General features: G+C 44.2%; 1 protein-coding gene across 1 annotated transcript in view; it reads right to left on the reverse strand.

Moving 5' to 3' along the window:
- Positions 1–4,346, reverse strand: part of LOC119399469 (TBC1 domain family member 9-like) — a 705,668-nt gene extending 701,322 nt beyond the window's left edge. Inside the window, 1 exon segment of the mRNA XM_049417714.1 lies at positions 4,134–4,346. Within this exon segment, the coding sequence (XP_049273671.1) occupies positions 4,134–4,177 (44 nt within the window). The 5' untranslated portion in view covers positions 4,178–4,346.
- Between the last annotated feature and the right edge of the window lie 11,442 nt (positions 4,347–15,788).

A 15,788-nucleotide genomic window follows, 5' to 3' on the forward strand; every position in this document is an offset into this window, starting at 1 on the left:
TTTGAATGCGACAGCTTTGTAATTGTTTTAAAAAATGAAAATATATCTACTTATAGTCGGGTACAACTTTAGAAAAAAGCGGCATTTGCACCTCAAAGGCGGATGCACACGCGTTTCCACCAATGGGCGCGTGCTCTAGACTGACGTCACGAGCCGGACGGCCGGTGACTCCACTCAAGGAGAAGAAGCGGGACTATTTCTTTGCCGCGGAGGCAATCGGCTGCCGCGCTTCGGTCATATGGGCGGGGCCTCTCCTTTTTTCTAAAGTTGTACCCGACTATAGTTACCATTAACCACTTGTGAATTCCTCCTTTCATTCACTTATCATGCCCTATATTGTACGTACTGATATATTCACAACACATTAATTTTTCTGTACTTTACTTGCAAAAGAGGTCTCGGCCGCATTAAATTAACTTAGGACCACGTTCAACATATTGACGTATCAGTATTGATGACACACATTCTTTCAACAAACTTGAACACTATGTAACAGAACTTAAAAAAAATTAAATACATAGAGGTAGACTTCATCACAGACAGAGATAGCACTGTGCACTGCAGCACAAACACAACTGACCTGGCCAGTGTTCCTTTCACGGTGCAATGATCCACCAAGAAGTATGCAAAATAGCATTTACTTTCATAAATCATGGAAAACAAGAGCTGAAGAAGCTTTTTTCATTATTTTCATCCTTGCAGCATTTTCAACCTCTGCAATCATTCCAGTAATGTTATTTTTCTGTTAACAGATGCAGTCTTTTATGTGGCTGTATTTATGTTCCTATGCAATTCAGCAGGGACTTCAGATCATTAAAAAATACATAAGAAATCTCTATTTAGCTGCCTAAGTTGACTGGATTTCATTTTTTACGTGCTTCTGTTAAGTCACAGAAAACCAGGCCTTGTTCACGTGAACGTTTCCCAGTAAAGTTGGGCTGAACTCCATTAGGATTTGGAGAAACCATAACTTGGCCTCGTTTGCTTTTTGTTTCGTGAGCTTGATGGTCAGTACACTGCACACCAACACTGAAATGTGTCCATATCGTCATTTGTAACATTTTACAGCAAAGTACTCTATTACAAAAAACTGGGGTTTCAAGAAACAATTCACTCAACTTCAAATAACTGTGCTAAACTTTGGAACAAAAGCCTTTAGTGATGTAAAAAGAAGCCAGAATGTCATCGAAAAGCATAATCACAACAAAGTATAAACTAGAACCCTGACACTGAAAGAAGTGTATGGAACGTACTGAAGTCTACCACATTTGCTTGGATAAAACCATTGCTGGATGATGTTGGGTTTCTGTTCTTGTAACATTGTAATAAAATAATGTATGCATATTACTACGCTTACGCCTCACTGCAATAAATGCTTCGTGCACTAAGACAGTACACCTTAAAGGGATGCTAAAGTGAAACAATGAATCGGTTTAGATTGATAAATTGTACTTACTCGAGAACTCGAATGTCATTAATCTAGCCATCATAGATTTATTAATAGTGGAGAAAATCAAGGCCAAAGTTTCATTTTTAAATTTCGCGCTGAAATCTCCGTGCTTGACGTCAATGATCTCAAAGTGTATTTTTCGTATTTTGACGACGTTGGCTCTTGAAATTTCCTGAAACTTGGTACATTAAGTCTATGGTCCCCTCAGAGGATGATGTGCTTCATTTTTACCAATTAGGAACTATGTATGACCTAGTAGATGCTGCCAAAATCTGACGTCATGGCGTTCGATGCGGGAATTTCAAGGTGGTAACGCCATCGACCTTTACTTTTTGATGCTTTTTCTCGCTTTCCAAGCGTCTTCTAGCAGTGAGAGTGGTGTTTTCGGTATTGTGTTTTCAGGAGTGGCTGCCTTGACAAAGACAAGCCTGCCTTATCATCGCCTTGAAGATTCCGTTTTCCCCTGAAGTTTTTATCCGGATTAATTTTAAAACAGGCATCATACAACAGGCATCATACGCAGGATGAAATTCCGGCCGAGGCGGCTACATTTTCGATGTAGGCGAAAATGCTGGAGGCCTGTGTACTTAGATTTAGGATGCACGTTAAAGAACCCAGATGGTCAAAATTTCCGGAGCCCTCCACTACGGCGTCTCTCATAATCAAATTGTGGTTTTGAGACGTTAAACCCCAACAATTATAATTATTATCATCGTACAAGCATATGAAAGCATCACAGCAGACCGGTTTGTCTGCTTCGGTTGGCAACTAAAACAAACAGTGCAAACACAAAGTGACATATGTTTCTGCGTCAGTCACTCACACAGAAGTGTCACATTACGGAAGCATGGAAACGTGGAGCAGCACAGCCCATAATGCACGGTCTGCGCATGTTATCCATGTTGTTGTTTTTTTAGTTGGCGGAAACACTGATCCTTTCCGAACAGCAGCTGCCTCCCGGTCGCGACAGCACTTAATTTTGTTCCATACAAAATCCAGCAAGCAAGAATTAAGCAAGTAGCTAAATCACTGCATGACACTGACAACCACAAAAGCGAGGACAAACACAGTGGAGACGAAAGTGTACACATTTTTTTTTTAGGAAATGTATGCTGCGCAATATTCTAGCTATTTACCAACATGTGTCAAGAAGCCCAGCGTTTATTCGTAGGCAAAAATTTTAAGTGTTATCCGGAACGATAAAAAACACAACCTTCTAGCAAAATTTAATCATAGACAAAGCAGTCGTAAGCACTTGTTTACGCTGGACAGTGAACGATTAGCCTTGTTACGCTGGACAGTGAACGATTAGCCTGTGCTTCAAACTGCACGCCAATTGGAAGGTACATTGAATGTCATTTCACATCTGTCCAAGATCGAGAAACCAGCGACTGCCCAACGAGCTTTTATATCATTTTCGCATACTTTCTAGTGTGCTTCAACATATTTTTAACACTACATTTCATACATGTTATGTGTTCCCTCTGCTAGCCCGCATGAGCCGATTTCAATGAACATGATGTGCGAATCAATAGTACTACAGAACTGCAAACATTTCGAAAAGCTGTAACAAGGCGGTGCATTGACATAGAATTTGAACGGCTGTTTAACGGTTTAACTGAGCGAATGGGCATCGAGTCATTTGATACAGCTGGGCAAGCGTGTCAACAAGCGCACGGTATCGCGTGCCAGAACAAACAACACTCGCAGACATTCAGTATCTGTCTATCACAATGGCACTGGAAACCTGTCACAGAAGGTGAAATGCCGATAACGCTTAAAAGATTGTGTAGCTGCGTATTCCAGTACCACTACGGCACGACGAGGCGCCACGTAGCGCAAAGCGTGTAGCTGTCGATCTTAACACAAAAGGCTTTTGCGAGCTGTTTCGCAAAAACCGAAACACCCGACTGGTTTGCACGAAGGCCTCTCAACCCGAATACGCGAACCTTGCGTGAACGACCGCTCCATGACCCCGATAAGCCGTAAAACAATCGCTCCGAAGGCAATTGATTTCAAACGATTTCCATTTTCGGATCAATGTGGGCTATCGCCAGATAAGCGTATATAAGCCACGAGACCCAGACAAGCAAAGGCGAGTGTGGGACTCCCAGAACGAATGCAGCTATCGAAGATAATCTATCGTGTCAGCAGCACGCGCTATCTGAAGGAAAGCAGCAGCGACAGTCACAGGATACGGGCTTGTATCGATAGGATTGTGCGCGTGGTAGGACTGCGACCACCGTGTTGTGTATTTTTTCTCTGCTTCGCGAACAGCGTTTTGTTTTATTTCGAATATCGAGGCTCACGATTTCAAGGCTCGCGAAAAGAATTCGACAAATACGCGGAAATGAACGATCGATGTCGAAATCCTTCTACGACAGATGTCAGAGGGTGAACGCCGTTCGCGTTTGTTATAAATAGGAGTGGGCGTTCAGCGAGTGCGGCCTTCGCAGAAAAAACACGCACGAACCAAACTAGAAGAAAACTCGTTCAATTGCGCCATGTTCACCGCGCGTTAACAGCGGGAACGGTTACTTCGGTGCGGCGAAATGAGTGAAAATAAAACAAACGCGCGACAAATTCGCCCAGAGGCGAAGCCAGCAGCAGGTGAGACGAGTGATTAATCGCCCAGTTATTCCTCGTCTCACTGGCCAACAGCTGAAAGCGAACGTTAACTTACCACAGCGCGTTCGCCAGAAGAATCTCCTCCGGTTTCATCCACATGGTGAAGTCTCGGACGCATCGGTCAGGAGCGCAACAACAATACACTGTCAACGCTAGTGGTACATCGTGGAGTCGAAGCGCCAGACAAATGCAGTAAAGCAAAGTTCACATCGCAGTGTCTACAACTGCCCGACGTTGTGTTTACAAAAATCACCTGTGGCTGGTTTGTGGACGACGGCTAGAGAGATGAGTGGATGCGCTATTCCCTGCTTCACCCGCTTCGACCCGTCCAAGGAGGTTATTGGACCCGTCTATAGTTGATGACGTCACTGTAAAGAACATATATTATATATATATATATATATATATATAATATATATATATATATATATATATATATATATAGTAGTTTCGTACTCAACTTCGAGATGAACTCTCCTGCAGCCATAGAGGCATAAGAAGCCAAAAAAATTTAAAACTTGTTTTTAATAGCGAGATGAAAATTACAGGAACAAGACTTAACATATTGGTGTCACGTCTTAACGACACGTGATGACATCAGTTGTGCGTCGTGACAACATTACCTATTCTATTAGATTGTGGAAAACGTTGGTTTGTGGCATAGAGTTAATATACTGACTCTAGAGGAAAAGCTGGGCCGCGAGACCTATAACCACAAGAACGCTGACATCTTGGAACGTTGTCATTCTTGCCATCACATATCAATCCTAAAGAAGCATCTGCACAATTAAAAACTTGCGGATATTGTTTTGTGTTTATTTGAATACTTCTACGAAAGAATACGACGGCTATTTATGCAATTTACTGCGAGCGGAAAGGAGCGTTTGCAGGCTAGGTAACTAGATGGCACCACCATATCAACACTCGCGAGTACGCGAGTGTGTGCTTGCGGCCGATTGCGCCGGTTTGCGCGCCGTGTTAAAGCCCCTGAAACTTCGTTCGCGTCGTGTGTCTCGTAGTTGTCATAGTGTCCCGTTGTGTGCGTTTTCTCTCGCCGCATACCACTCGACTTCATGTGACAGCCCTTTTTTCTTTCGAGCTGGAAACTTCAGTGCATCAGTGCAAACCAGGACGGACGGCAAAGAATAGATGAGACAAGCCCTGAAAGTTATGTACGAACTAGTCGGAACCGATCTTTTTTATACTTTCTAACGGCGATAAAGCTTCGTGGGCCGTGTAACTTTAGTTTCGATTGAAGCTTTCGGGAGATGTCTCACTCACATTCGCCGCTGCATGCTGCAATCGACATTGTTCTGCTTTACGGCTCTCTGCGCTGAAGTACGGCAGCAATGAGCTGAAAAAGAACGTGCATACAGATGTCTCGCCATGGTAAGTCGAATCAGCGCGCGACCACGGCCTACGGACTTTGCTTCGAGCTGCGAATCTGTCGAGTGACCTTTGTGCCAGCGAACGGAGAAACTTTGGTATGGAGTGCCTAGTAAAAACCACAAACAGGTGGAAATTTTAACTGTTATCAACCGGACCAGCTGCACAGACAACCGTACACTAACACACGGCTTCACGCATCAAAACACAGCTGATGTTCTCTGAACAGCGCGTAACTGGCTTAGGTTGGTAGATTAAAACTGATTACTACCGTCAAATATAGCGAGCGTCTCAGGGTCTGGCAACGCTGGCAACGATCGTTTCGTTCCATCATGGCGGAACACATGCGGTTATAGGTTTCAATGCATGGGCCCTATGGGGAGCTTTTCCTCTAGAGTCAGTATATTAACTCTATGGTTTGTGGCTGTTGACATACTTAATTAACGACGCGGTTTAGCTTCGCTGTAGTACGAAGATTCCATTGATGGTGATGATAGTGCTTAGGCGCGTATTTTGAATTTTTCACACACTGCTGGCAGTTGACTTCCCCGTATGATTCTTATCGTTTTGCCCAACGTTTATAGATATTTTTGGTTTTGCCAGCATCAGTGGCGTAGCCATGGGGTGGCACACCGGGCCCGTGACCCACCCTCCCCTCCATATTTTTTTTTTTTTTTGCCATGGCGTAGACACAAAATGACGCTCGCGACCACATCTGCCTGCCCGGCCCCCACTTCCGATCAAAAAGGTGCCCCCCCCCCTCCGCCCCCCTGACAAAAATTTATGCCTACGCCCATGGCGAGCATGGCATATATAAGTGACTGCGAAATCTTATTTTCAGAACTTAGACTGCGCTGGGGACGAGGCACGAGAGTAGACAAAGACAGGACGAATGCAGCTCTAACAACTGATTTATTGAATTACCACACAAACTTCCCTCCTGAACAATGCGCGTGCGCTAATCATCCCGCGATGATAGTACACTCCTCCACCAAGGCTCATATCTACCCAAGAAAATAAAACCCTTTCTTGAAGAGATGCACAGATCGTTCGCTGACGCACCTGGGCCGTGTATATATATATATATATATATATATATATATATATATATATATATATATATATATATATATATATATATATATATATATATATATATAATACACGAGGCTTCCAAGATATCACGTGCCCTTTGTAAAACAGACTGACTTGCCCACTTACTCGCGTTACTTTGGGTCCTCTTGCTCCTCTTGCCAGTAGACGTTGTCAGAACGGTACGTTGAGCCACATATTTTCATCAGTCCGGCAATATTGTCTACATGTGTGAACGTTGCCAACGTGTGCACGGGAATTAGACGACATCTGTGCATGCACTGCGGTGTTTTATCCTGGTAGTTAGCTATAGTGGGCAACGTACAAGAGAGTTTTAGTGCCGCGGCCCCAAAGCGGCTTGGGCACGTAAGCAGGAACGCAAGAGCGTGCGTACGCGGGCCGCTTGGGGGCCCGGGCACTAAAACTCTCTACAGCCTCTGTCTCGCAGATTTCGCTAAGAGTAGCATACGCTTTGAGTTGCACCTTATATCAGCCTTACTTCTTTCATTCGCCTTAATACAAAGACAGGCATTGTTCCAGTATGGAATGATTTGTGCATCGCATCTCTGATTGACCAATGAACAACTGCAAAAAAAGGTAACGCTTGATTCTCCAGCTGATACGATTCACAGCCTTCCTACGAAACACAAAACCTCTTTAAAACGTCTAGAAACGACCACAAACAGCTATAAACGTCTTGGGTTTCGAGAAGACCTAAAAGAGACATTTTTTTTAATATCACATTTGCGCGTCAAATGTGCTTGCATACCCAGGTGAAAATGTGTAACTGGGAATCCAACTGGTTTCAAGTGGTATTAACTGGGATCAAATGGTCCCAGTTGCAGGCCAACTGATCCCAGTTGATTTCAGTTGCAACTGGTTCCCGTTAGCAGCTGGTCCCAGCTACAACTCAACTGGTTCCAGTTGATTCCAGTTGCAACCGGTTCCAGTTAGCAGCTGGTCCCAGTTACAACTCAACTGGCCACCAACGGGAACCATGACCAGTTGAACTGGAAGCAGCTGGTCCCAGTTGGAAACCATATCCAGTTATATTGGAAGCAAATGGTCCCAATTGTGCGCTAACTCTAAGTGCGACCAGTTATTCTGGTTGTACGATTTTTCACAGTGAACGAAAAAAAAAATTCAACTCGAATGTATAAGACGTAGCATTGCTGGACTAGAGCGAATGGGTTTTATCTAAGAGCTTTTTGTGTCATACTCAAAGAAGGGTACCTGATCACTGGCCTAGTATTGTAAGGGGCCGTTATGAATACAGATGATAGGACGATGAGAGAATAAGAAAATAGCGTCTCATGGTTTGCGAATGAATTATCTTTTCTTGTTTAGACGTATACTCTTTATTAGCATTTTCAACAGATACGGCAATCCAGAGCCTATTCTGCCAAAGAAGTTCATAACGTCTACTTCCAGACGTTTTTTAACCATTTTGTCTAGAAAGTGCGAGCGCACAACGACTACCTCCATGATTCCTTGGATGTTTTGTGGAGAAGCGCCAAAAACGCTAAAACGGCATGTCTAAAGAGCGGTAGCCGTCTCTTTTACTTAAACGAATGCCGCAGACAACACCCCAAAAATAATTGATATATATATATATATATATATATATATATATATATATATATATATATATATATATATATATATATATATATATATATATATATATATATATATATATATATATATATATTTCTCTGAGTGCAGTTGTGATTAGTTGTCGTTTATAAATACATGACAGCATTTTATCTTATCTGTAATTGGAATTCTCTCTTCAGAATCAGTTGATGCTCTGTTATTTGTTGCAAATCATACATAGTATGATTTGCAACTCTTTGGTATGGCTTCGGGTACCCGCTACCGCACCCGGCCGCTCCGCAAAACTCGTTGCCAAATACCTCGGACCATACCGCGTTGTAGAGCAAACGTCCTCCGTCAATTACCTCGTGGAGCCCATCACACCATCGACAGATCTACGCTATCGGGGCCGCGAACTGGTCCACGTCTCTCGTATTAAGCCGTACTACGACCCAATCGTTGTGTCCTCACCCTAAGCCGCCAGGATGGCGCCTTTTTCTGCCACTTGCTAAGAGGTTTATTGGCAAAGAATATGGCAAGAACAAGCAGCGGTCAGCAGCGTTCGGCCAAGCGCAGCAACCACGAGCTCATGCCGATGGTGATGCCGCTCAGGCGCAGAGTAATGCCGCTGAGGCCACTCTTCTTCTTTACACTTGCTTTTTCTTGAGTGCGGCTTTTCTTTACTGCTGTTTGTACAAGCGATCGGGCCTGTGACAGCGCCAGCTAATGTGGAAGCCAGCGCCCTTTGACGGACCTGGAGTGCATTCATGCAGAACTTGAATTTATGTTGCTGCAGCAGCAGTCAGCTTCACCTTGTGCGGTCACCTTCTGTAGTATTTTTTGCCACCTTCGGTTGCGCTTCATTAATTAATAAAGCCGCTTTTACAAGATCATGGAATAATTTATTGCTGCTAATAAGCATGATTATTTGTGCGCCATACTTTAAGCGTCATTTATGAATTACGTGTTAATCATCTGCATGTTCAGATTTATCATTTGTTCACTAGTAAACTGATGTGTTCTATATGAAAATTGGATATATGTGGTGTGTCGAAGCAGGCATTAATTTTCCCGGCACATGGCGCTGTAGTATGAGCGAGTGAGTGAGGCAACTTTATTCGGTTCACAAAAGACGCCAGTAAACTAAACGTCGGAAATTTATAAATGCCACATTGAGGGCATGGGTGGATGGACAGGTATGTTAGTGATGCGCTGCTTGATTGTTTGGTCACCTGCACGGACAGAGGATGTATGAGAAAAACGGGAAAGAGCTCTCACGCGAGCTCCTTTCAATTTCTGCATTATATAAATTCCTATGGTAGCCGTCAGGCTGCCGACCAAACATGCTGAGTTATATATAGCCTGTTTTATATTTCTGAAGGTAGTACAACAAAATTCTGAAAATGTCTAAAAAGTTCTTAGTTTGATCTTGTCAAGACGTTTTTAAAGACGATAGTCTTTCTTGGGGAACTTAAACGCAGAAATTTTTGTCTGTCTTTCTGTCTGTCCTTCTGTCTGTCTTTCTGTTTGTCGGCACGTCCCTCGATTCAGCCACTCGGCCAAAGTTGAACCACTTGCCCAAGGGCCAGCCATCGTGAACGGCTGACTAGGTTCATACGTGTACATTGTTGACCAAAAAGCAAACATTACGCATATCTGAGGCGCAACATCACTAGGTAAGTATTAGGCGGTGTGTTCCTTTAACAGAAAATACATAGATACGCAATTTTAAAGACCTTGATGGTATGCGTTTAACGTTGAGACAGTAACGCGTTTATTAAGATTGCCACAGCTGAAGCAATCAGCGGTCCAAGCCGAGCAAGCGCGAGCCCCAACAACAACCGTCTTCGTCTTCTTCTTTCGCAGGCGTTCTTGTCTGCGCCCTACCATGTTACAAATCACTCCCCCGCGGAAAAGGAGCCATCCTGGCGACCTAAGGAACAGGTACAACTGGTGGGTCATAATGCGGCTTCAGTCGATCGACGTGAACAGTCTCGCGGCCGCGACGACGGTGGTCCGTACCAGACAACGCAATAACAACCTCAGGACATCCTCAGTATGCCACCTTGAGGACATTATGATATCCTCAGGACGTCCTGTTAAGGTACTAGAATGGCACTAATCCAGTCCTGTTGTCCGTACTCATAACAACCTCAGGACGTCCTCAAAACAACACTTCAGGACTTTTTTAGTATGTTTTCAGAACAACCATTGTGCAGCCGGTTCGGTACCGTAGGCTGTGATAATTTGTATTACTACATATGATTTATTCTTTTCAAGGTATTTACATACATTAAAGGAAAAACACCTCTGTGAGGTCTTGTGTATGTATACTGCGTCAATAAACGGAGAGGTGACAATAAGTGCTTGACTATGACAAAAAATACAAACAAAGCTTGTTGATTGAAATTCATTTATTTAAACAGTAATTAGTCCCGACTGGTTATGAGGACCGCTTTCTCAGGCATCCGAGTCCAAGTATATAGTCAGAGGCAGTGTCTGAAAAAAAAAAGCAATATTAAGGCATTCAACACAAATTTGCAAAGATGTTTTACTGTACCGGACTACTCCTGCAAAAAAAAAAAAAAAGACGCCAAATAAAGGCAGTTACGATTTTAATGAAAGGATTAATACATGCAAAAGGAACCAGATGCTGTCCCGTGTAGAACAATGCTACATTTCATGACACTCTCATGTGATGTCACCGCAGCATGCGACGACTGCGACTCAATGGCCCATGCTTGTAAACTTCCTCGAAAGTCTGGCACAATGTCCTCGTCACCACGTGTATCGTGCACAGTGCATTCATTAGTGTTAGAGGCTCCGCTCTGACAGCCCACCAGTGCACTCGACACGGGCATCGAGTTCACTTGCCCGAGGTCGGGCCATGTGTCAGACGCAGACCTCGATTCCCCGTTATTCACGTTGAGACTCTCCGAAGCACAATTCACCGCGATTTGTTCGACTGGTGCCGATCCATTCATTGGAGCGCCAGTCAGAGCGTTGAGTAACGTCAAGCACCCATCAACACGGCGATTGACCTCCCGTCGACGTCTACAATTTGCACTTTCAGACATCTTACTTTTGTTAACTGTGCACTAAACTGTACTGTACACACAAACAACAAAGATGCGGTTTGCATTGCACTAACCTTCATTGCAAGATCCCATCTTGACAGTCAGTTGACTTGGAATGGCTTGGCTGGTTTGGCACTTGACTATCCAGAGAACGGCAACGCATGTAACGCATGGTCACTGGTTGCCAGCGGCTAGTTTGTTATTACGCTCTTCAGCGGCGGATATTCACTAATATCTGGCTGCCACGTTTAGGAACACACTATTTTAAATGAACATTTCGCAATATCAGCTTCGATACCCAAGATTATTAATTACTTGTGTTTCAGAAAGCGAAACGCGTAATTTGAAGCTTTTCAACCAAAAGAGAAGCAACGAGGCGAAAATATGCAATGTCTGTGTGAAACAAACGTGCTGAGAAAATTTTCACATATGATATGCATCTACTTAGTGTGAAAAGGACGCGAGGAATCATATGTAAGCGCTGAGTGCATGCATTGCATTTGTCATCCCCAAAAGGTCCCTGGAAGAACCTTTTCAGGACAACTTGCTAGCGCGCTCTCGATATTGCTTTTGTCATCCCCAAAAGGTATCTGGAAGAACCTTTTCAGGACAACTTGTTGTCCTCAGAAAGCACTCGCAAAGACGTTTCCGGGCCAAACCAGCTCGTGTCGTACTCAATACGTACCAAGGACATCGAGAAATGTGCGAGGACGATTGTACCATTTGAGGACTACCACGGGACGTCGAGTGTTGTCTGATTGAACAGGCTCAATCATATAGTTAACTGGGGATGCTTGACGTAGGACGCGGTAGGGGCCTTCGTACTTAGGCAGTAGCTTTGTGGAAAGGCCAGGAGCGGAGGAGGGAACGCGAAGCCACACCAACGTTCCAGGCGAATACGACTGAGGAGGCAGGTTTTCGTCGTGACGGTCCTTCTGGCCCTACTCGCCCTACAATGTTACAACCCTAGTTTCTTAAGGTGCGCTGAAAATGCGACTGCACTGAAACTTGTCTTCCTCCGTGTCCTCTGCACAAGCTCCTGTTGTGTTTCGGTTTCGGTTCAGTATTGCATTGTACGAATGACAGGGGGCGCCGCTCTGGCATTCCTGTTAAAGCCCCTTAACTACAGTGTACTAGTACACTGTACCTTAACGACACTCTCCTCCGCGCGCGAGTTTCCTCCTCGATTCTCCTCGCACGCCGCCGGCGCGCGCTGCGCACGGCACCATTTTTCGCCGGCGCTCCCGCGGGCGCGCCGTAGAAATCAACGGAGGCGCGTAATGTCGGGCCACTTTCGCGCACCGGTGCTGTAGAAAACTTTGAAAAATGGTGATAAGAAGATCGAGAACACTGAAATGAACGTTCAATAAAATAATAGTTTCTTTCGAAAGCCGTGTAAATGGGCCATGCTAATTTAAAAAGAGCTTTATGCAGCGTTCCATCATGCAGACGTTTTTTTCTGCCACATGATAACATGCTTTACACTTACATCTGAAATAACTTAGCTTGCGTGATGTCCGCCTGTGTCTGGATTTTTTGTCTCTTTCCTGTGCGCGCATGTGCAACTCAGGTACTTACAGCGTCGCATCTTGAAATGACATCTTGAAATGACATTGTCCATCCATGTGTTATGTGACGTGAAATTAGACTTGCGCGGTGGTCTCCAAACTGAACAAGACGCTTGCGCAGTGTCAGCACGATCAAGCGGCGCCAACAGCAACTCATCTACCGCAGTACCAGAAGCGCCGGAGAAAGATTTTTCAGAATAGTATTTTGGCGTTCGTGTCAAAGAAACTAGCACTCGGTTTAGCTGTGAGCGGAGACATTCCGCACGAATGTTAAAACACATCGGTGCGATGATTTTAGCTCGTGTTACATGAACAGAAAGAAGCTCTCCGAAAAACAGCAGAAGGGTGATTTTAAAGCATTTGCTATCAGAGCGAGAATTTTCGGCCTCTGCCTCGAAGCCGATATCGACAGCAAGCGAGCGCGATCACTAGAACACCCCCTGCACGTCGTCTCCGCGAGAAAACCAAATTATGATCGTCTCCCGGTTATGCGTGCGTGGCATCCAAATTCAAAAGCAAACTAACGAACTGAAAAAAAAAAGCAGTGTTAGCTAGCTGGCGCTGCTCATGTATACAATACCGTGGGCCTACATTATCTCATTTCATTCTTTCAGGGCCTGCATTCGTTGCATTTGTGCGGCTGAAGCGCATATCAAAGTAAGCTGGAAGAATAACGCCTTTACAAGCCGCTGTTCCAATTTTCAGTAAAACAGACAACGTATCCTGCAAGAACGTTACAGCGCGGAAAAAGAAACGAGCGCGCGAGTAGAGGCCACACGGATAAGCTCTGAATTGTACCTGAGGTTTATTTGGAAAAACACGCATATTAGTAATGTCACAAATGCAAATCCGAGCAGGGAAAATAGGAAAGCAGAAACACGGCTCGGAAAAGAGCTAAACGACTGTCGGATAACCGTCTATGGCTATACAGAATGTTTTGACCAAGACATCTATTTGCCCTTTCAGCTAGCCGTTCAAGGTGTTTTTTAGACGTGAAATAACTTATTTTGTGTTTCATGAGTTTCCTCATTGCACAGAGCTGGTGGTCACACATGCAAATGGATGCAACAGAGAGAAAAAGTTCAACTTTATTACAGAAAACACTTTCAACGCATGCAACCACAACAAGCACACAAATGGGGCACGGCTAAATTTCTCTGAACGGGCGTGAAACTCATGTCTAGGTGTAAGAAGGCTATAGCATGCTGCTACTTCGATGAGTTAGCCTTACCTTCAGACGTCGTCTGATTCAACTTTCATAGAAATTGTTGGTCTGACTAGCATAGCCTCTGCAGATGAATCCCTAATGCAAGAGATGCGGCACTGCAGCATAGGTCGGCAAACTCACTCATGAGTCGACTCACTCAGGCTGACTCAGACACAAATCGGGCTGTGAGTCTGAGTGTGAGTGAGTCCGAGTGAGCCATATTTTACCGAGTGTGAGTCCGAGTGAGTCCAGTTGAGGAAAATTTTAGTGAGTCTGAGTCCGAGTGAGTCCGGTTGAAGAAAATATTGGTGAGTCTGAGTCCGAGTGAGCCCCAAGCGCAAAATATATTTCTTGAGTGAGCTCCAATATTTTTGCCGACCTATGGGCAGCATTATATTGCTGATGTGGATAGAATTTCGAATTGATTGCTCTGATCATAAAACAAAAGCGCAAAAATCCCTAACATCATCAAATAATGAACCATTGCTCTCTGATTTAGCCATTCATTTGAAAACGGTGCATTGGCTCTAGACTCCGTTGAGTAACTTCCTTTGCCCTTCTCCTCATCGTAACCTATGCCGAATATGAATCTGAATGTGGCATAAAAATGAGGTACGGCAGGCATATATAAACATAACGTGCCCATTGGATTATTTGCTTCACGCGAAGAAATAATAAACTTCACTTGACGAGCGACTATATCAAAACTTGAACCCACATATTAGGTTTTATGATTCCCGGGCGTACAGTTTCTGAAGTAATGGAGAAACTGAAAACCTACGTCTGTGCATGTTCAGTGACTCGCCTTTGTATTTGGCATTCAGTCAAAGCACTGAGCGCACTGTTCGGTCTTGATTGTTTAATTTTCAACACCTCCCAGGTGAAAATGTGTAACTGGGAATCCAACTGGTTTCAAGTGGTATTAACTGGGATCAAATGGTCCCAGTTGCAGGCCAACTGATCCCAGTTGATTTCAGTTGCAACTGGTTCCCGTTAGCAGCTGGTCCCAGTTACAACTCAACTGGTTCCAGTTGATTCCAGTTGCAACTGGTTCCAGTTAGCAGCTGGTCCCAGTTACAACTCAACTGGCCACCAACGGGAACCATGACCAGTTGAACTGGAAGCAGCTGGTCCCAGTTGGAAACCATATCCAGTTATATTGGAAGCAAATGGTCCCAATTGTGCGCTAACTCTAAGTGCGACCAGTTATTCTGGTTGTACGATTTTTCACAGTGAACGAAAAAAAAATTCAACTCGAATGTATAAGGCGTAGCATTGCTGGACTAGAGCGAATGGGTTTTATCTAAGAGCTTTTTGTGTCATACTCAAAGAAGGGTACCTGATCACTGGCCTAGTATTGTAAGGGGCCGTTATGAATACAGATGATAGGACGATGAGAGAATAAGAAAGTAGCGTCTCATGGTTTGCGAATGAATTATCTTTTCTTGTTTAGACGGCATCCTCCTCTTCGCGTTATTTTAACCCCATTATAATAATATAAACAGTCTTACCTGACCTGATATGTATTTTTTAAAATCGTATATTATCGTCGATTATTCCGTTGCGCAAACGCGCAATGCAGTGCAATCAAACGTACGCTTGTTTTAGCATCAGTACATGTCATCAGCTGTTGTCAATCTTTTTACGTCCATCGCGGATATCCGCAGGCGAAGCGGGCCCGATTAACGTCGTAGTGTTAATATTGCTGTTGTCGCACTGAGAACATGCCTGCTCGATTGGCTTGTGTGCAGCCCAGCGATTACTTCCGTACGACAAAGAAAAAT

Source organism: Rhipicephalus sanguineus, chromosome 7 (genome assembly GCF_013339695.2).
Source record: "Rhipicephalus sanguineus isolate Rsan-2018 chromosome 7, BIME_Rsan_1.4, whole genome shotgun sequence".
NCBI classification, from domain to species: Eukaryota; Metazoa; Arthropoda; class Arachnida; order Ixodida; family Ixodidae; genus Rhipicephalus; species Rhipicephalus sanguineus.